Source organism: Anarrhichthys ocellatus, unplaced genomic scaffold, assembly GCF_004355925.1.
Source record: "Anarrhichthys ocellatus isolate YVR2014 unplaced genomic scaffold, GSC_Weel_1.0 scaffold17, whole genome shotgun sequence".
Classification (NCBI taxonomy): domain Eukaryota; kingdom Metazoa; phylum Chordata; class Actinopteri; order Perciformes; family Anarhichadidae; genus Anarrhichthys; species Anarrhichthys ocellatus.
This window is the reverse complement of record NW_022280047.1, coordinates 7,951,334-7,973,099: the sequence shown is the minus strand read 5'-3', so window position 1 is coordinate 7,973,099 and position 21,766 is coordinate 7,951,334. Positions and strand designations below refer to the sequence as shown.

The window sequence follows — 21,766 nt, the reverse complement described above, 5'->3', positions numbered from 1 at the left end:
CCCCCCCCCCTCACAGACCTCCCCCCCACCTCCTCCCCCCCCCCCCCCCCCCCCCAGTTGACTCGCAGCTGGATTAGAGCAGCAATAACGCTGTGCTTGTTGTTTCTTTTCCTCGTACAGAATGAGGAGGTGCTGAAGAAGTGTGCTCAGGAGTATCTGGCCAGAATCAAGCAGGAGGAGCAGAGATACCAGACACTTAAACTCCATGCTGAGGAGAAACTAGACAAGTATGTAGAGATTGAAATGAAGTCTAATTTTCCTGTCAAGTCAGTTATAACAAATCAAAAGCTTTACAGATTTGAGATCATGTTAATTTCCCTCATCCCACGCATCTCTCAGGGCCAATGAGGATATTGCTCAGGTGCGCGCAAAGGCGAGCTCAGAGAACACGGCGATGACCGCCAGTTTGAGGAAGGATCAGATGAAGAACGAGTCTCTGGAACAAGCTCTGCAGCAGAAGGTAACAGTCATCCTCATCTTTCTGCACGCTGATTCTACATGAAACTTTTAGTTCTAAAAAAAAGCCCCAAAACAACATATTTACCGTATTTGTACACTATAGCATAGAGAGATGTATTAAATGTACATATGCATCCTTTCTTGTGTTGTCATAGAATCAAGAGATGGAGGAACTCACTAAGATCTGTGATGAGCTGATTGCCAAAATGGGAAGAATAGACTGAGAGACACTCCCTGTGATCAGCCACTAGCGTCCCTCCGGTCCTGCCTAACAGCGACGCCCTGTGCATGCCTCCAGCCATCTGCCAGCCCTGCATCACAGAGACTGCTTCTATACAGATGTCTAAAGTAACTTCATGTATACTAAAATTGCACTACTTGTGACCTGAATCAAAAAGGTTCTCTACATGCTAATAATTGTTGTAGTTGGGACTCTGTTATGTGTATGTGGTCACGTTGTTTTGTTTGCATTTTTGCCCAGTATGAGGCATCTGGACCTCTTGTGTTTTCGCCCTTCATGCCAGTGAGCAACAAACATCTTGTGACTCAATTTAAATTCCCAGCAGCTTAACGGCTAAATTTCCAGCAACGCCTGGGAGGACATCATGCAGGCGGGGGTTGTTTAAGAGTTACATTTAGGCATACAGTATATTTCGCTTTGACAAGGATTGTTTTGTAATAATGCAACGATCCATGAAATGTATTTTTTTATAAAGTGAACAAGGATTTTACTCTGAAAGAGCAAAGCTCAGGGGTATTGTGTGGAGCAGAACGAGGTCAGGGTCAAAGTCAGGGCTGCACAAGAACTGTAGGAAAGGATTAAGGATTGTTTGAGGAAACACAGTAGAGCTCAGAGGCCTTGGTTTGTTCAGGAGAGACATTGAAACCAGACTGCGTTTGGACCACATGTCAGTAAAACTAACGCTGCAAATAATTCAAAGCATTTGCTTTATCTGGATTCTGGACAATTCAAGTAGCTGCGGAAAGTGTCACAAGTATGATAACTGGACAATCATAGACTTTGCTGTAATTATATAACTTAGTGGAATTGTCTTGTCTGAAGTCAGTAAAGACACAACTTTATGCTGAAGAGAAACGAGAACAACTGGAAAACATTAAAGCATAGTGACTCTATATTTTGGTTAAATATATTTGAATCTATTATAAGGAAAGCAAGCACTGCAATATGTCAACAATTATTTTCTTCTTAAATCCTCACTGTGTCACAGAGTGTCCACTGATCACTTGTACCTCCAACCAAGAGAAGTAGAGCGTTAAAGAGCTTTGTACGAGGTTTCTGTCTGTTGCTCATGTGTGATGAAAATGTGACCTCTCATGCCTGTATTTACAGCACTGCACCAATTATTCAGCAGATAAATCTGTTTCTTTGCATGATTATTTTCATAGCTTTGTATTTCTCAGAATGCAGATTGTTTTCTTAACACACCAGTCAAACTAGTTGTGTAGCTATGACTTAGGAGGCTGTGATTTAGTAACTGGGTATCAGGTATCGGGTATCAGCCACAGTTTATATTTGTGCCATTCTAATTTCACGTTGCATCTCGTTACTCAGCTGGTTTGTCTGTGCTTTACAAAGTATTGTTTTGTCACTTTAGCCCCTTTCTTTGATTATTGTTTGTACATTAGAAATGAGGATCTCACACTTGTGTTGACACTTTGAGGACTAACAGTGTGTGGGTGTGTACATTTGCCTGAATAAACATAAATATAATTTGTTCTACTACAAGTTGTTAATGTTTTCTTTTACTTGTGCTTAAGCAGTTTTCATTATTACCTTTACCACAGAGTCAAAGCAGAAAAGTATACATTCTCACAGTGTGTGTGTGTGTGTGTGTCAGTGGGATGTTATCAGTGTGTGTGTCATGGCCTCAACTTTAGCTTCAGCACTGGTAATGAAGCACAGTGTTTAGCCCCCCCCCCCCCACACACACACACACACACACATTCAAACACAAACAAACACACTCCTACACGTCCCAGCTGAGGCAGTGATGTGAGAGACTGCGTTCTGCATTCACTATTTGAAAACTGTTCGTAGTTACAAAAACAGTGTTGTAGAATCAACACTCAAAGAAATAAACTCAAAATCCTTACAGACCTGTAACTGTGTCACCCTGTTAAAGCTTGCTCGGTTAAGTCCATTAACACAGGCTGCTGGCTGTGCAGCATAGATGGAGATTACAGAGATAAGACCGTAATGCTCTCAGACACCTTCCTGTGCCTAAACCCCCTCAATTCTCCTCCTCCACCTCAACCCCTCAGTGTTCCCTCCATCAGAGACTCCTCTCAGCTCATCCTCTCTTTCTGTGGACTCTAGAAGACACAGTGACAAGCGGCCAGCTGCCATGAAGACTCCTCTAGCCCTGCTGCTGCTCATCTCTCTGGCATGCCACAGTAAGTTTTTACAACACTGATGCCAACATTGGATTTTGGGGTTTCAGTATTGGGGAAAGATTTAGTTAGTTAACAGCAGGCAGACTAATTGCTGAGAGTTTACCGAAGCACCATGACCCAAGGGATCCAGGATGTTTGGTTCCAAAAAGCAGATACTGGTTGAAGATTGTTGATTTACGCAGCAGCAAAGCAATTTTAGCTTGAGGTCTGCACAATTTGGGACATTTTCCATACCATACCAATCTATCACAGATTTAAACCTGCAAGGCTCGAACGATGTTCATGTCGTGGCATGGTGGAACAATCTATACACACTACTAGTGCAATACAACAGGTTGTTGTGACATACAGCAGCTTTCATTGTGTGCAAATGTCTCCCTGTCACGAATTTGAGGAAGGGACTGACAGCCTCCACTAACTGCACCTGCAAGTGAGTGTGTGTGTGCCTGTGGTGAAAGCATGTGCGTCTGCATGCTTTCACCCACCTGTGAACATACATGCTTAGTCTCAAGTCAGGTGGTCTCTCCTGTTCTGTCTGCAAAGGCCACGCCCTCAAATGTCACACATGCGTGGCGTCCAATGAGGACGACTGCAACAGACACGGCTCCACCTCCTGCCCTCAGTATGCTGATGCCTGCTCCACCATCACAGGACCCAGTGAGTAAACAAACACACGCACACACACATACAAACACACAACCAACATGCAAGGCAAGTATGATTTGGTAAAATAAAGCGTCACTAGGGGTCGGCATAACGCTTACAACCAACTGCATGTGTGTAGAAGCAGTTTAAAGAAGTCAGTAAAGCTTATAGTAGTGCACATCCATTGACAAAGAAGTGGGTTAAAATCAGTATTAAAACCCACAAGGAACCAGTATTATGAACTGTTGAATGCTTTGCAGATACATGGCCTATTTTTTCTTCTGTCAATACTCTGTCTTCTTCTGTTTGTTTATATATGTGTGTGTGTGTGTGTGTGTGTGTGTGTGTGTGTGTGTGTGTGTGTGCGCGTTAAGAGCAGAAGAGTGTGGTAGGGAGTTCACCGTGGTCACAGCGTCGTACCAAATTAACACAAGTGGTCAGTCTTCAATCTCTTCAGAGCAACTAAACTGTGAGCGTCTGCCGGCCTCACACATCCCTCGCTCTGTCTCGCTCTCTTTCCAGACACCGTGATGAAGTCGTGCACCTACAAGGCTTTCTGCGACAAGGCTCATGGCGTCGGCTCGGGAGCCAAGATGGAATGCTGTTTTGGCGATGACTGTAACGGGCCCCACCGGAGCCACAGCCATGGGGATCACCACCGCAACAGCGCAGGGGCTCTGGCCTCCAGCCCCGTCCTGCTCATCACGGCCCTGCTGCTGCGTGTGGCCGTCAGTCAGCTGTGATTCATCCGTCAATCCTTCCAGTCATTCGCTAGGTTGTCCATCCACCTTCTCCTCTTTGTCACTGTGCCCCTCGGGGATTTTCAATGCAAGTTGAATCCAATGGATTTGAGTGTCAGAGAAAAGTGTGTTTCTGATGACTGTGTTGGTGCAGGGAAGGTTGTCTGTCACATAAATACAAGCTTCAGCACCTTTGATTGTGTTATTATTTTATTATCATCAAACACTTGAATAGTAGCCTCATCATCTATGGTATTAGCTAATCTAGAGTGTTCACTTGCAGATGATCCAAACCTGTAAATGCTAACCTGTGAACCTGTTTGTGGTGAATAAGTCTGCACAAAATAAAGTACGCCTTTTGTGTGATAGCCACCCGGTGTGGTTTCACTAGGTGCCTCAGTGGGTAGCTAGTGTGCAGCTCGCTTGATGCCATTGAACCACATTATTCACATGTGTCAATGCCATGAAAACCAGACAGAAAAGTATGTTAACTCCACAATCTTTAGAATTTTGTAATGATGTATTTGGTACTTTGTGCATGCAAGCTTGTTTGCATAAAGATACAATCACACTCGTATTGTGGTGTGTGTACAGTGTGTGTTTGTTAAGATCATCTTGGTGTGACATTTGATAGAAATCTGTGTTTATGTAAGCGTCCCTGATGTAAAAGCATGCGTACAGACGAGATAAAGTACTCTGTGATATTCAGCAGAAACACATCTGTGGAAACATCAGGACTTCCTTCTTCAACTGTGTAACTTGAATCCTGTGCAGTCGCCACAGGATATGAAGTCAGTGAGGTAGGTCTCCCTCCTCAGGCAGGTCATATGACATGCAACCACTTCCTCTTAACAAGAGGGCACAGATTAACCAAAAGAGGGGGGGGGGGGGGAGAGACAGATTACAGCATCACTCCTGTAAATGCAGACACAGTAATTGTTGTTTCCACACTTATAAAAGTGACAGGCTCAGCAGAGAGGAAGATTCTACATGTACATGTGTGGAAACACTAAACAAGACAGATTATTGACGAGACGTGTTGAAACCAGGAGGTCAGGTCAGTTCATCCTCCGAGCTCTTTTACCGTCTTCTCAGGAGTTTCATCACAGGACTCAAACTGTGGTCACCTTTGTGTACAGGAGGGACAAAAGTGAAGCAATACTGGAGTACTGTATTTAAGCACTGTTGTACTTTCTGCACCCCCAGATTTGTCAGATCTTGAAGTTGCTACTTTTACAGATTAAGATTGACAAAATAAGATCAAAAAATAAAATGCATTGCTGAAATTTAAACTATGGGGATAGTCAAGCCAAGCACCAACTCGATCACCTACAATAATTAAACACTATTATTCTGCCAGACTCTCTGAAAAGGACCAATCTGCATCAGCAGCATCTGAATTTCCAGCCCCGTCATGCTACTGCTAGCACAAGAGGTTTGTTTATTTTTATTTAAGTATTTTGTATTTCTTCTCTCTCTAATTGTAGGTTAAATCCTATACTTACAGATTATATATATTATTTTTTTAGACCATATATATTTCAAATTGTTGTTTTTAGCCACAACTACATACACAGAAATCAACAGGATTTAGTACTTCCTCCACAAAAACACCTGGCAAATGTTGAGGCGGCTTTGGAACAATTATTATTAATGCACATAAAAAATATAATCGCCCAGTAAAAAGGGAATGTTTGTGATTTTTAAAATCTGCTCAGACAATATCACAGAGTTTGGTTTGGTGACTACAGTCAAGATTTGTAACAGTGTGAGGGGAGATTTCTAAAATCCTGCTGTGGCCCTGCTATTGGTGGAGCATTACATTTTGGTAGTCCTGTTGCTATACTTTTTGCAATTTTAAAAGTACATGGAGTGAATGGATTTCCCCCCCCCCCAATTGCTTTTGGCACATCATATTGCACCTGTCACACTCACCTCCCATGGTTGGTATGAATGACACTATTCTTCACTGTGTACCTGTTTATCCAGGTTTACACTCCCTTCTTTTATAGCTGCTCATTTATAGGCACCAACTGATTCGCGTGTATTTGTGGGTGTGTGTGTGGGTGTGTGTGTGTCTGACACAGTTCTCCAGTTGCCACCCGACAGTAGAAGAGATAAGATATCGCATGCAGTTGCAGGAAGAAATAAACTGCGCACGTTGATGTATTTTCTAAATAAAAGCCTCTAAAAAGAGCATAAACTGACAAAACTAAAGTACGGATGGGGCCTTTACTGAATCGCAGATGTTAAAACGAAAACGCCCAGAGGTGAGTTGAGCTGTCAGTTCCTCGTCGTATGAGAGATCAGCAGCAGAGTAGAGGAGGAGGACCCGGCCGGAGCTCACAGGACGCATAGATCACATCCGGGGCTGGTTTATTCTAATAACGAAACGTCCAACCCGGAAAAAAGACAACTCTTCTGTAATCCGATCACTCAAACAAACAGATGAGAGTGTGAGAGCCTGATGCACACCGGACCGGCTTTGACAATGTACGCTGTTTGTAAAAGTTATTAAAACTTTGTTCTGACATGCTCGTTATTTACCAAGCGCGGGTGTCTCTGTGCTTGTGAGCCGTGCGGGGCGCTGGCTGTGGCGCAAACTGACTTCACTGCGGGTAAGTAGCCAGCCGACAGTAGCACTTTGTGACTGCGTGTGTGTCATTGTCTTTGTGTGAGTGTGTGTGTGTGCGCGCGCGCGTGTGCGGAGGGTTCAGTACTGTAGGTGTGGCAGGCCGTGGAGTCGTTGGATCTGGTGACTCAGTGCAGGTCATCTGAGCAGAACTAATGTAGCGTCCATCAGGTGTCGCTGAGTAATTCTGCCAGATCACGTTTAAACGTTTCATTGCGCGCTCATATTCACGTTATAGGCCACGTGCACGCCCTTGGTTTTCAGTGGCGTGAATGTCGTTTCTGCACTGTGGTCAATAATGTGAATATCCAGCTGTCATGAGAGAGCAGTGGAGAAAGTTATTAATCCACTACTATTGAAATGTACGCTGTTTGTAAACTGTCACAACTTCCCATAAACCTTGTTTTGTTCCACTAACAAATCCAAATATATTCAGTTTTATGTTCAGATTTTATGTATTTTATTTCTATTTCAAGCTACACAGAATTCGGAGGGAAATATTGTACTTTTTACAGCCAGTAGTTACTTGTTACTATTGGGGTAGGGAGGGTGCCCTGTGGTCCTGTTTTTAACAAAGGTTAGGCCCTCTGCAGTTTATTCTTTTTTTTGACAAACCCTCCCCTTGACTTCAAAATACTTCATCTCCTCACAATAACCAACAATGTTTGTACAGTCCCTGAACATGCGAGGCCTTGTTACAGAACGTATCTCAAGCTGTTAAAATAAGCTTCTACAGCATTTAAGTAACACTTGCATGTGAATGCATCAACCAATAATACTCCATCACTGTCAGTGCGGCTGGGCTTTTATCGTCTTTCAATGGAACCATATGATGAAATTGTAATACACAATTACGTTGTCTAATCAATAATAAAAAGCACGTACTAACTCAAATTAACTTAGATTTTGCCCATTCTTTAGAACTTCATAGAAGTACATAACAAAATAGCTCGAGTAGGAGTGACATCAGTTTAAATCAGTTTCTGTTTCAGACAAGAGGTTTAACTTGTCCACAAATAAAGCAGATGTGTAAACTGAGTGGAGGTGGGTTTCACTTCACTGCCCTGGATGTGCTTAAAGACAATGATGCTGTGATCTGTACACTATGTTCTGCCCTCATACCTAAACTACATTTATATTCCTTGGTATATATGTGTGCTATCTTGTTACAATTCAAAGCCAAAGTACTTTAAATGTAACATGGAACTGTGTTAAAGACTGTCCTAATTATATACAGTATAGTGGTCAATTTTTGCCTAAGATGTCCACCTCACCGCTGCTTCTCCCTGTGTTGGTTCAGCCTGATGTTTTCCGATACCCAAAAAGATTTTGGTGTGTGTGGGAGTTTGTGGGGTGTGTCGGTCTCAGCCTGGGTGTCTGTGTGCCCTTTGCAGCATCATTTTCTCTTTTCCATTACACCCAGAGTTTCTGCAAAAGGCTGCTGAATGGTTTGTATCTCTGACCTATTTCAGTGGCAAAAGAAATAAAGGTTGTTACGACTGACTCATCAGAAACAACCCACTAATTTTTCAAAGCAGTTTCAGAATAAAGCATTTTTTCTAACTATTACCTTGAGAATAGTGTCACAGAAGTTCAACCAGGCCAGTGAAGATACAGCCTAGTGTTTATGTTTGCCTGTGCTTTTGTATGACTGTATTCATGGAAATGTTCATGGAAATTCATCCTGTAAAAGTATTGGTGGAGGGCTCAGCCATTCAGTCCTGATCATATATTTTACACGACTGTCACTTACTGTTTGTTCTTCAAATCAGTCACAGATGTGGCCGAGTTAGCCGTCATAATTACCTTTGTGGCCATTTGGTCATTTTCCTTTCAATAAATCCAAGTGTGGGGAAAAGTAAGACCGTATGTGCATAAAATCTGCTTTGCATCTTGTGAATGACTGCACCTAACTGTGTAGAGTATGTAGTGAGATGGTCTGCAGAGATGCAAAAGAGTGGATGGACCGAAGGTTCAAGGATGAGATTATAAGACGGAGCTCTCATCACGCCAAAAGTCTTCTGGCAAGTCTCTCCAGAAGACAAAATACAAACGTACTTTCATGTACAGATGTTTGCCATGGATAAAGTTCTCCTGGAAACCAGACATTTTTGAAATATCAGCATACCTGAGAGAGTGTCTGAGCTGAATGAGTCTTTATTTTGTTGAGAAATCAGTCAGCAGCTCAGTGATTCACATGCATGGCATCATCTTAATGAGTACATCTCACCAGACCTCTCTCCTCTTTTTCCCATTCCTCCTTCCCTCCCTCCCTCCCTCCTCTCTCTCTTCCCTGGCCAGTGGAAATGTGCGCGTGTGCAGTTCTTGAGTGCAGTCTGTAATTTTTGGCTGTGGTGGAGGGCCTCAGCTCAGCCTCAGGCTTCGGGGTTTGCTGCTCAGCCTCAATCACGTCACATGAAAAACTGCTGAGTGCGAGCGTGTCTCTTTCTTCCTGTGTGTGTGTGTGTGTGTGTGTGTGTGTATATTTGAACAGTATATGAAAGTTGGGTTTATGCCCCACATCTGTTTGTCTTATTTCTTTCTGACCTATGCGTCCATCTCCTTCTGTTGCTCCCTTTACATGTTTGCCTCTCACTGTCCATCTGACTCGAGTGTCTCTCCGTCTGTGTGTCCCAGTGACATGTGATAGCAGCAGCATGCCGTACGTGGACCGGTTGAAACGTGTATGCGGCTTCCTGGACCTCGAGGAGAAGGAGAACAGCTGCCGCTTCCAGAGGCGATACTTCATTCTGGACACGCAGGAAAATGTTCTGCTGTGGTATATGGACAACCCTCAGGTGCTCCACACTTATATGCATGACACACACTTGCACAAACAGCAAGAGGAAGTGGAATTGACCAATAGGAGGAGTGTAACCTTGGACTCTGAGCCAATGACGAGTCTGTGTGTTTGTGTTTGTATGCAGAACTTGCCCAGTGGAACCAGTTTTGTTGGCAGCCTGAAACTAACCTACATCTCCAAGGTAAACCTTTTCACTTTGCTGTGGGTTGTAGTGAACTTAATGTGCAGTAGAGGAGACATCTGAGCCCAAATAGAAACATGTAAATGTGGTGCACAGATACACCAGATCGGAGTTATCCAGAGTTAACGGTCACATGCAGAAGAAGACTTTGTAAAGTTTTCCAGATGTCAGAGTGCTCGCTGAGCTAAGCAGAGATAATGACATCTGGCTGCACGGTAGTGCTGACAGCTCCTCCCTGGACACTCTGAGTCAAAGAAATGGCAAATATATGAAATGTTTCTCCTCTTCACTTCTCTCTTCTCTTTTTTTCTCCTTTCCTCTCCTCCCTCCTTCTCTCCTTTTGTCTTATCTCCTATTCTTTCCTTCTGTCTCCCCTATCCTTGCCCTTTGCCTCCTCTTCTCCCCCTTTGTCTCTTCTTCTTACCTCTCTTTCACCTTTGTCTCCTCGTCTCTCCTTTGGTCTCCTTTTGCTTTTCTGTTGTCTCCTCTCCTCTTGTCTCCACTCCTTTCTTTCCTCTTGTCTCCTCTCCTTTCCCATTGTCTCCTCTTCTCAGGTGAATGAAGCTACAGCGAAGCAAAAGCCAAAGACAGAGTTCTGCTTTGGTGAGTTTTTCAGAGAAACGCTAAGTCATGCTTATGCAGTAGTGCACAATGGCATTCATTTTCTTTACACATGTGATAAAATCATGTAATGCAGTTATTGTGGACCTTCATCAAAGTGATGTCTATCTCTGTAGTCATCAATGCAGTTTCCCGGAGGTACTTCCTCCAAGCCAACGATGTGACTGACATGAGGGACTGGGTGGCTGCTCTCAATAAGGCCAGCAAGATCACTGTGAGTGCAACACACACACACACACACCTGCACACACATGATATTAGAACCAGATGCGTTTGTCCTATGTGTGTTTAGAAAAAGGCTAAACTCGGGGATATTGATTAGAGATTTGTTTCCACCTGAGCACAGGAAGCGGTGATGTGACTGAAACCAGTTTGGCCCGAGTGGGCTAAAATTTCCGTCGCGTTGCACACAGATTACCCTCTCACACACTTGTTGACTGATGAAATTGTAAATTTGCACAATTATGAGCGATAACACACGCACGTCACTGTGGTGGAGGTGTCAAAACACCTTTGTGTGTGTGAGACCATGCACATAATATTTGCATATTATTTGTGCGTGTCCAGCGAGATGACCAGGCCCTTGTTGACGTGCGACATCCAGATGACGGAGAAGAGTGTCTCTCTTTTTCTCTCACCTGCATGCTGACACAGGAAGCGGCGTCGCTCACTCTCTCTTTCACTTCCCCTTCGATTGGAGGGCCTCTCTGCCGCCTTTTCTCAGCTTCCACGGCCTCAATGACACCTACAGTAATACTTTTTAAAGCAGAATGGACCTGACGTAATGCAGTAATGAAAGTAAAGCACAGACGGATGAAGTTCACATATTTATTCACAAATGATAGATTGATTATAATAAAGCCCTTCACATGATATTTCTATTATTATTTTTGCTTCTCCAGACAGAGGGGTTATATTTGTTTGATGCGGCATTTATTATTTCTTAGGATTTATTTTTCATGTTGCCTTTATAAGGTATTTTATTTTAGTTCTTTAAAGTTTTTTTTATAAACAGCACCTCCAGTTTATACATAACACAACAAATGCACTCTTGTTCCTCTTGAATGAACTTATTTAAGTCATTTTGGACAAAATTAATATATTGTACAGTAAATAAAACTAAAGTAATCAAAAAACGAAGTAATAAAACAAAGTTAATAGATTGAACCACAACCTGTCTTTGACTTTCAGTCATACGAGATCTGTTCCCTGGTTTGTGTCAAGTGCCTGGTAAAGAATCATGAAAGTCAAACAACCCTATAGACCGTGTTGGATGTTTTCATGCTGAACATATTACAATTGCACTGTTGCAGCACAAAGACTCCCAGTGGGAATGAAACCATTAACCCCTGGCTATTAGTAGCAAGCTTTACCCATTGAGCTCTGCTTGTTAATGCCATGCTAGTTGATAATATCCTACCGGCTGCTGTGCCGACAGGTTCCTAAGTCTGGCCGTGCTCCTCCGAGGTCCGACGTGACCGCAGCAATCGGCGACACCCAGCGAGGAAGGAGACAGCATGATTACAAGACTGAGATCATCGGTGGCGTGGTGGTGCACACTCCCATCCAGGTAATGAAGAGGAAGCTCAAACCGTTGTGGTTACTATGACGGTATCAAAGGACACTGATTATGCTAGAAGCCAGAATTAGCATTATGGATCAGTGTTTTGTTTTTTTCTGTGCTTGCTCTCAGCCTCCATAACCACTGTGTGTGTGTGTAATCTGATGTATTTTGAAGATGGCGGTTACACTGACCACGTTCGTTGTAATGATATTGAAAATGGTGGTAATTAAATGTTTCAGAATGAGAGCGAAGAGACAGAAGGGAGGGAGAGGAAGGGCAACAGACCAGGTGTGCTGAGGTGTGGTTACTGTGTCAAACAAGGAAATGTGGTGAGTACACAGCCACTTATGACTGATGAGCTGTGTTCAAACAAAGAAATCTGCATGTGGAAACTGTAATGGGTGTGTGTGTGTGTGTGTTTCAGAGAAAGAGCTGGAAGAGGAGGTTTTTCCTCCTGGATGACAATGCAGTCAGTTACTACAAGTCTGAGATGGTGAGGAGCCAGACTTTTAGTTTTTCCTTTCTCACATGTTGATGACTGTGGTCTTTGTCTATCCATGTCTGAATTGTGCTTACGTATGTCCCAGGATAAGGATCCTCTCCGAGCTGTCCCACTGAGGGACATTCAGAAGGTCCATGAATGTCTCGTCAAGTCAGGGTGAGTGAAATGTGAATCCCTCAGTCAAAATGTCAGTAGTTTCAGTTTTGTTATTCAGGGGAGTTTATCCTCAACCCCATCAGTTTTCTTCTGATTGTTTGATCAGTGCAGGATAAAGCTTGGCTGATGTTATACAGGTGTTGTTTTTAGCTCACTTCCAACAACCTTTATTTTCATTTGAACCTTTAACACAAAAAAGTGGCTCAATTAGTTATTATGGCAAATTTCTATGGTGCCCATTATTGTAATCCGTGTGTGCATAATCACATTTTTAAACGTTTGGACTCCTATCAAATGCATAACCTCCACCTTTTAAAGAGAAATCACACAACATGACACACTTTTCTGTTTCCTTTAACAGCTACAAAGCTTTTATTTAGACTTTTCCTTTTTTAATGGTTATGGTTATTGTTTGATTAGTTTAGGTATGCGATTAAACACAATTCATTTTGCATATCTTGTGAGCAGTTAAACATAGGAATGAGGAAAATAAATGATAATAGAAAACAACCTAACCGAAGATGAGGCATCTTAAACATTTCCAGCAATGTCTGGTGAACGCCTGGCCACTTCCTGTAGAATTCTTCCTGTAGAATATAAAACTGATACAGATAGTAGATTTGTACACTGCTAAATACTATCTAGCCCTCCCCTTGGCCACTGTTTTATTCAGCATGATCATTTTCCACTATGTGTGTCCATCAGGGATCTCCTGCTGAGAGACAACCTGTTTGAGATCATCACCAGCTCCCGAACCTTCTACATTCAGGTACAGCCTTACTGTTCAACCAACCCATCAGAGGCTTAGTTCCTCACAAGTTTTAAATTATGTTGGGAGCTCTCTGGCTCTGGGTGAAAGCATGATTATATACAAATGAATCTGTTAGAGCAGAGAGGGTCTGTATTCGCAGGTGTATCTTCTGTTGTTTTCACTAAATGCTCTGCTGCTGATGTGTGGCACTGGCTCTTATTTTAGGAGCATGAGAAGTTTGTTTTTGTGAAATGGGCAAAGCCATCTGTTAACATACCATTAATAACATCCTGTCGCCCCCTCCCGGGAGAACAGCTGACTGAGACGGTGGGGTCTGATCAGATGGGAAGTGCTGGAGAGACAGAGAGAGGCTGCAAGCATGAGCGCTTTTGTCTTTGTCTGCGCAAAAAAAAAGGAAGCATGACAAACATTTAGTAAACTGAAAAAACACATGCATAATAAAAAAAACGCACATTACACCGAGATCATGATCATAGTGGAAGTGCAGACAGCAAAGTGGAAAATCATCTTAAACTAAAATTAAATGTGAATTATGGTTAAGAATTAGAGCAGGTCATTGATATTGAAAAGTTTGGAAAACATAATAGCGATTTAAAAAAAACATGTTAAACACAGAACAATTTTTATTTATCTTTATTTACTATGTAAATGTGACACTTAGGGTCATTTTTGTTGGTTTTTCATGACGGTAAGAAAAATATAGAAAATATCGCCAGTGACGCATATAATAGTTTACATATAACAACAAGTGTGAAAATAAGTGCAGATATGCAGTTCTGCAAGGCTTTATCTTCTGATAACGTGTTTCTACAGACAGACTCTCCAGAGGAGATGCATGGCTGGATCAGGGACATTGAGATGAAGATCCAGGACTTCAGAGGTCCCCCTAAGGTAACTCTGTCGTCTCTCCTTTTGACACAAACAAATCTTCCATCCTTTCTCATTATACGTTCTTAGAGGAGAAGTGAAAACTCCAGGTTACTGATCATGTTACTGTCTCTCTCATTGCAGGGTTTTCCATCTAAACGTGTTGCTTCTCTCTATCGAAGTCAAAATGCCTCCTCGGCGTCTCGAGGTCAACAGAGCGATGAGCGCCGACCTGCACTGGTCAAGTCCTGCTCTGTGGCACCGGGCTGGCAGCCCTGGACGCCTGTCCCTCCGTGTGAGCCCTCCATCCTGGATGCAGAGGATGAAGACAGTGCTTTCAGCTCTGCGCCCACCATGCCTTCGCTCTCCTCCTCATCCACCTCTTCCTCAACCTCCTCCTCCTCCAACTCCCTCTCCGCTGCAACCCCTTGCCCCTGCGCCAATCCAGCAGCTTCAGCCAGCGGACTGGGGATCCTCACAGTGTCTGGAGATGTGGCCAGCGGGCGTCGGAGGCACCGCTCGCAGCCTCAGCCTTGCAGCTTCCCCTTCAGCCTGGACGAAGATGGCATCCGCACCACAGACGTCTAAGTTCAGTGAAGTCTGTCCAGACCCCTGTTTGGACTTGAGAGTTGGTACTTGCTTTAAAATGAATGTGACTGGTAATAATAGTGTTCCCTGCTAATGAAGTGACACTGTGACCATCCGCCTCATCGCCATGATGTGAGATGGGGGGGGCCTCCTGCTGGTCTTGCAGCTGCATTGCAGACGAAGGACGCACCCAGCTGGAAGGGGACCAAGAGGCGCAGTGTTTGTCGTTCACAGGACCGTGAAGAAGTACGATGGAGTGGTTTTAGTGCAACTTCCTCTGAAAACTTGAATAATCTTGTTGTTAATTGTTCTTACAGACTAACAAATTATGGCACATGCTTTCAGTCTGTTGCACTTGGCTCAGTTGTTGATGTAACTCTGTCATCAAGAACTTGTTTTCACCCCGGCTAGAAGTATTTACCAAGAAGTGTTTAAGGCATTTAAACACATTATTATCTATATTTTTTTTTATATTCAAGCTCATCTTCACAAAAGACTTTTGAAAAATTGGGTCTTTTTGGTTTATTTTAAAGCCAGCAGTAGTTATTTTCTCTTTCTTCCTGAAACACATGTTATGTGACGTCAACTTTTCTTCATTAATAATTAACAAGCATTTGTTTACTCGCATCTAATCAGGTGTCTGGGGGGGAAAGTATAAGTGTAGGTCTCATAAAAAAGGTACAGCTGAATGAGGGCTCTTTTGTTGTCAGCAGCAATGTTTATGTGTTCGCACTATGTTTTAAACAGAAGCTTTTAATACTTCAAAGAAGATCAACTGTCAGTAAACTGTGACTCCTCTCTTAGCTTTTAACAGGGTACCGTAATGATACAGCAGTGTTTTAGATGGTACTTGTCGTAGGATGTACTGCCAACATCGAAGTACAGTTGATCAGCTGATTGACAGCTTTGTAAATGTGATTTTCTTATTCCAGCATTATGTGGGAAAATGTGCCACTACTTCTGGTAATTTAACTGTAATTCTGCACTTTGCTTTTCTCATTTTTGCTTGTGTTTTTTGTTTTGTTTAAAGCTTTTACAGCCGATATTACAGCTTCCTCTGAGTCGATGCCTCAGATACTTTGTGTTGCTACACCAGCCCTCCTCAGGTTCACCTCGAGACTTCATTGATGTGGTACCATGTTCCCGACTGTTTCAGTTTTCTGAAGCTGTGTGCACTCGTCTGCCTGCATATAGAGTTAATTTTCTTTCTTGTACATTAAATGATGCTTTTTATTTGTCTTGTTTGGGTTGTTTTTGATCAACTCGAAAGTTCACTCTTTGTTTGAGTTTGACTTTTCTCACTTTCTGCTGTCTAGTGGCTGTTGCTGTGTCAATCCACATTTTGCACCACAAATAGCACAAACTAACTTGACATTTTCTAAATTCGTTTCTGATAGAAGGGGTGGCATTTAGACTTCTAAAGTTTTATCTTTGTTTTCTCTCCCAAGTGCAAAAATGTCCCAACTACCAGGCACGTCAGGGCCAATTTATTTGACCTTTAACACAGCCACCCTTAACACATGCATGCATGCCATACACATGCCAATCTAGTGCCCAGAGGCTGTGTTAAGTGAAGTGTTTCACACGTCCAGTGCAAAGGTCCATTAGGTAAAACGCCTAAAACTCTGTCCTGACCTCGGTCCACTTCCCTCTCTGCCTCCCAGTGCAGCTGTGTCGCTGCAGGACCGACGAGAGCAAAATGTCTCCACTGAACAGTTTAACATTGTGTCTTTAGGTAAATAAAAAAAGGCCCTGAGTGCCTGTGAAATGTCAGCTTGTGTTGAAATGAGTTTTCAGTCTGTTAAAGACGGAGCTCCTCTAGGTACTGACAGAAATTCAAGCAGAATGTCAGGACGGAGCAGTGGTGACGATGAAAGTTTATTAAGGAAAGAAAAAGAACGAAAGGGATGGTGTGGAGGTCGGTGTTTATTTGTGTAAAACAGATTATTAAAAACCCTCTTCTTTGCGAGGCCCTTTGACACACTGATTTAAAACCTCCCACCAATATAATCAACTTCTCTGGTGAGCTTCTCATCTCTCCATAAATACTCTTTCACAGCCTTTAGGTGCAAACGGTTTGAGAGACAATAAAGAGGTAAAGGTCTGAAAAATGGCAACACACAATAAGTAAGCCTTCAAGGTTGAATTCATTCTGTGTGTGTGTGTGTGTGTGTGTGTGTGTGTGTGTGTGTGCACAAACATAATGTAAAGGTCATGCTGCACTTCAGTTTGACGCCTGTGAGTGACAGGCAGCTCTGAGGGCAGACTGCCACCCTAAATGTTAATGTTCCCACATGGATGAATCTGCACCAGACTGCTCCGTCTCTCCCTCCTTCGCTGCCTCTTTCTGATGCCATCACACTGGTGATTTATGTTGCTCCTAAATAAAGTCATTTTCTTGTAGCTGGATTATTATGCTTTGTTGCTATATTTGTAGTTCAGGTGGTTAATATGTATACGATGAAGTCAAGTGCAATGTTTGTTTCTTTTGGACTTTGTCACATTGATTTATTTGCTTTCCACTGTTCCACTGCTATTTCCCTGTTTGCAGAAGAAAGCCACTAGATGGAGCTGCAAGACGACACACTTTATTCAGCACACTTTCAAATGAGCAGTTCAAGACGCTACGAGCTCTTAAAGCAGTCCTGCTCGCATTCAAGCACTGCTTTGAAACCCAATAAATATATTTATAGTGGCCATTAGTTATTTCTATATCATTCACAACATAAAAACATGACAACAATTATGAATCGAGGATGACGTGTCAGCTGCTAAACAATGACAGAGTACAATCGTTTCCTGCGTATGGTCTTGATGTTACTTCTCCTAGTTTGTCCCCTACAAAATAAAAGCCCCAATAATAATAAAATGAGATCAGATCTTCTTATCTACAGTCAATGATCGGAACACAGCCTGATGAGAAAAGAAGTATTGCATAAATTGATTGATACATTGATCTACTTTGCTATTTCAGAATAAACACTGTTGACTATATTAAATCAAAATGTACACTTAATTGGCTACAAAGAAGACGTACAATCAAGTTATACTGACAAGTTGTTATTCAGCGGCAGAAAGAAATGTGTGTCAGTTGTTCATGTGTTGTAAAATCATCACACATTTGTTGTAAATGATTGGAGGTATAATGGCGATTGACTTTTTTCAAGAGTTTTTCAAGGTCTACGGAGAGTTCACCCATGCAAGCAAAAAAAGTTGATACAATTATATGTATTTAATCAGTGTGTGGAATGATAAATAAAAATGATGAAACTGACTAAATATATAACTTGTATAAGTCTCTGAGCAACACTGACCACCGACGTGTGATATGTAAAGGTCTTCACTTCTAAACCACTGAGTGATCTGATCTGATAGACATTTACAACAAGACAGTTTACACACACGGACTTCAATGAAGAGCGTTACATTTAACTAAGCTGTGCAGAAAGCAGAGTCTCCCTAACATGTGTAATATGAAGTCATATTAATGTAGAACAGGTTTTCCTTCATCTGGACTCGGGGCCCCGTCTGGACCGCTGCCAGACCCCCTCCCTCCTCTGTTCCCACATCAGACCACCTTACAAACTGGAGGTTGAGGGGGGTTGGAATGTATTTTGCCCTGTGTGATGTGATTGTTTGCAGAGAAATGGGTTGACCTTGCCCTCTTATGCCACACACACACGCACACAGTCGCTCTGGCCGAGCTGGAGGTGTGTGAGACAGACCTGCTGAGTGCAGGAGGTCTGGGACCCCGTCACCACTTCCTCCATACAGAGAACAGAGGATCCAGTCAGCTGCAGCCAGGATGGGACAATAATGAGCCGTCCAGCCGCCACCACCACCTCATTTGCCTCTTACTTTTCCTCTGCATAAACCAACCAACTGAGGGATATAAGTTATAAAACCATATGAAGAGTTACAGTCCAAAAAGCAGTACGCAGTTAGAAAATTGCATTAAATACTCAAAAATAGTGCTAAGTAAATATAACACAAAAAAACAACCTGTGACCGTATATGTGTGTTGTAGTGTCATGCACAATATTAGGATACTACCGTGAAAATATTGAGTTTTCAAATAGGCTAAATATTTCCTTTTGGAAAGGTGATTTACATCATTTAAATTGAATGAAACATTTGAATTAGTTTTCTGATACAAATTACTTAATAACTGTCTACTGTCTACTGATTTTTAAAAAATGAATATGTTGTTTTTGTCTATATATTTTGTTATTAGCAGATTTTGGACCAAATTGAAAAGTTTTTTTGGGTGCCCACAAAAATTTGTCAGAGAAATTTTGTGATATTCTATCCAGAATTAAAAATGTGCATTTATAAACAACAGAATAAGTCAGTTAAATTCTGTCGCTTTAAGTCAATTAAACGGATTATATTTAATTATTTCTAACTATTATTAGATTGTGTGATAGTAAACTTCAACAGAGGAAGTTTTACAGAAGTTTTCGGAAATATTTGATGAAACTGTCTTTCAGCAACACGTGAAATGATTTCGATTTTCAAAATAAATGAACGGATTGCAAAGACTTATCTATCACACTGTTGTGCTTGAATGATCAACAAACAGACGAGTGAGTTTTGCCAAATCACTCATTTTGACTGGGAAGTTATGACTTATTTAAAGGAGCAGCATTAGTTCCTTACAATGTTCCTCGCTAACATTTTGTTTTCACACATACAAAAATCCTCAGAAATATTTATTTTAATTTTACAGTAACAACCCTGTGGCATCAAACGGATAAGTGAACATCTATACCTGTGGCCTGTTGAATTATTATTTAAAAAAATGTAGAGGCTAATAATTAATGTAAATCAACATTTTAGTGTATTTGGGATGTAACTACACATAAAGGTAATTCTGAGTAAAGTGTGATAATAAATGATGGATCTGTTTAATTTGCTTTTTCACGCAATAGCATTTTTTCTTTCTTTAAAAAATATTTAGGTCTTCATTTTGATTTGCCACGTCTGTTCATTTCTGATTGGTTGGAAAGTCAAATAATTGACCTGTGGGTTATAAAATGGCGCAAACAAAATCCAACTATAATCCAATATAATGAGTGCGATAAATATTTCATGGTAATCCTTCTTAACTGACAGCAACACACAAATATTTCCGGGTGTGGTCTGATCGACATTGGTTAAATAAGCTATGTATGTTCACTTAACTGCTTTTTCAAAATTACTCAAAGTATATAGGCCTTTTATTCCGTATACTTTTTCAAACTTTTTCATAAAAAGTAATTCCAGCAAAGTCAAGGTTTGTTGCTTGTTGCTTGAATTCGTGTGTAGGCCTATAGGTGACTATATTATTATAACCCATAATCAGTAAAAGGAAATAATAATGTTAATATTATTAATTTATCTTTACTCTTACTTTACACGTTTTCACTTTTGTGAACTCTGTAATGATATTATCTAAAAAAAAAAGACTCCGCGTGTGTCTGAGCGTGTCTGTGTATTGGTAGGCATCGAGTATCAGAGCAGATCGGAAACTTGATGGGTCTACATTTACACACACGCGCACACACACCGGGCACAAATCCAGACTCTCCCAGTGGCAGCGCGCTTTCACTGCAGCATCCGCTTGTGCAAGAGAGGCAGTGCACCGAGCTGGTGACTGTCACCGGGGAATTTGATATTTAAACACGGTAAGACCTGCAGTTGTGGATACATTTTTGAAACAAAAGATAGCCACGTGCCGATGCGCAATAATGTGGCACATTTACGCACGAGAATTCCAAACAGGCTGTGATCTGATTTATTTTCATATTTTATTGTATGTTGTACTTATTTTTAAAAAAGCAATACATATATGAACTTAACATATTGATAGGCTCCAGTCTTAGGTTATTTCAGAACACTTGTCAAAAATCTCAAAGCGTTGTAGCGATAAAGTCAACACCACATTCCTGCAGCGTATCCTCATACCAAATGAAATACAAATTAACCACAGCATGTTGGCCTCGCAGTGACCCCTTCAACTTTCAACTCTGGATGCCTCCGGTTATCAGGATCTACAGTAATCCAATCAAAATGTTGCGCGCTCGCGTCAACCCACTGCTGCTGCTGCTGCTGCTGCTGCTGCTGCTGCTGCTGAGGCCTCGTATAATCTGTGAGATCATATGTGAGTGTCTCTCATATGAGATTAGACCTGGGAATTATTATCATTTCAGGGAATGCAAACCAAATCATCATCAAGGGTGTTATATTAGCAAGTTACAGTTGTGTTTTATTAAACAATATAAGGCATTGCATTGATTAATAGCCTTTTGTGGATTTATTTTAGTAGCCCACTAGTTAAAATAAATCCCGTCATTGATTAGACATATAAGACATATAGGTCTTTCTTTTAGTATGTAGGCTTGGAGATGAATTACCTCATAATTTGGGTTAAAAAATATCTCTTTCAATTCCCATCCTATTGTGGTCTAATAGTAATTTTCACCTCACATCAATGGACAGAAGGTTTAATTAAAGCACGAGTAAAATATTCCCATTTTCTCTGATTTTAACAATAATAAATTAATCTGATCAATCAGGACAGTTTGACTGATAATCCAGTTTTTCGAGGTAGAAAATGAGTAGTGTGTGTGTGTGTGTGTGTGTGTGTGTGTGTGTGTGTGTGCGTGATGTGAAACCAAATGAGAAAGCTGTAGTAGGCTATAAAGGATTTGTTCTCACAGTGAAAAAATAGACACTGTTAGAATTAATAAAAATGCTTTTGAAAAACAGATCGTCCTCAACCGACTGTGTGAATGTGTGTGTGTGTGTGTGTGTGTGTGTGTGTGTGTGTGTGTGTGTGT

General features: G+C 41.7%; 2 protein-coding genes across 8 annotated transcripts in view; both read left to right on the top strand.

Moving 5' to 3' along the window:
* LOC116388569 (transforming acidic coiled-coil-containing protein 1-like) overlaps positions 1 to 2,200 on the top strand; it is a 12,740-nt gene extending 10,540 nt beyond the window's left edge. For all 6 annotated transcript variants that reach the window (XM_031856566.1, XM_031856568.1, XM_031856565.1 and 3 more), the window contains 3 exons: positions 121 to 227; positions 340 to 460; positions 615 to 2,200. In XM_031856566.1, coding sequence (XP_031712426.1) covers positions 121 to 227; positions 340 to 460; positions 615 to 683 — 297 coding nt within the window. In that variant the 3' untranslated portion in view covers positions 684 to 2,200. The remainder of the gene's footprint in view (positions 1 to 120; positions 228 to 339; positions 461 to 614) is intronic.
* A 4,175-nt stretch (positions 2,201 to 6,375) lies between these two features.
* On the top strand, positions 6,376 to 16,178 carry plekha2 (pleckstrin homology domain containing A2). Of its 2 annotated transcripts, XM_031856789.1 has the most exons (12): positions 6,376 to 6,877; positions 9,529 to 9,689; positions 9,819 to 9,875; positions 10,430 to 10,478; positions 10,613 to 10,710; positions 11,935 to 12,066; positions 12,300 to 12,389; positions 12,485 to 12,553; positions 12,648 to 12,718; positions 13,424 to 13,487; positions 14,304 to 14,381; positions 14,502 to 16,178. In XM_031856789.1, exons 2-12 carry the CDS (start codon positions 9,549 to 9,551, stop codon positions 14,943 to 14,945), a joined length of 1,293 nt encoding a protein of 430 aa, XP_031712649.1. In that variant the 5' UTR covers positions 6,376 to 6,877; positions 9,529 to 9,548; the 3' UTR covers positions 14,946 to 16,178. The 2 variants fall into 2 exon arrangements, with proteins under 2 accessions (XP_031712649.1, XP_031712648.1); XM_031856788.1 differs by lacking the exon at positions 6,376 to 6,877 and having other exon boundaries at positions 6,887 to 9,689.
* Positions 16,179 to 21,766: the final 5,588 nt, after the last annotated feature.

Excerpts from the sequence above, each read along its gene's own strand:
- plekha2 (XM_031856788.1), top strand. The coding sequence starts at position 9,441 with ATGCGTCCATCTCCTTCTGTTGCTCCCTTTACATGTTTGCCTCTCACT. Across the intron at positions 9,690-9,818 it reads GGTATATGGACAACCCTCAG|AACTTGCCCAGTGGAACCAG; the intron begins GTGCTCCACACT and ends GTTTGTATGCAG. Across the intron at positions 12,067-12,299 it reads TGGTGCACACTCCCATCCAG|AATGAGAGCGAAGAGACAGA; the intron begins GTAATGAAGAGG and ends TAAATGTTTCAG.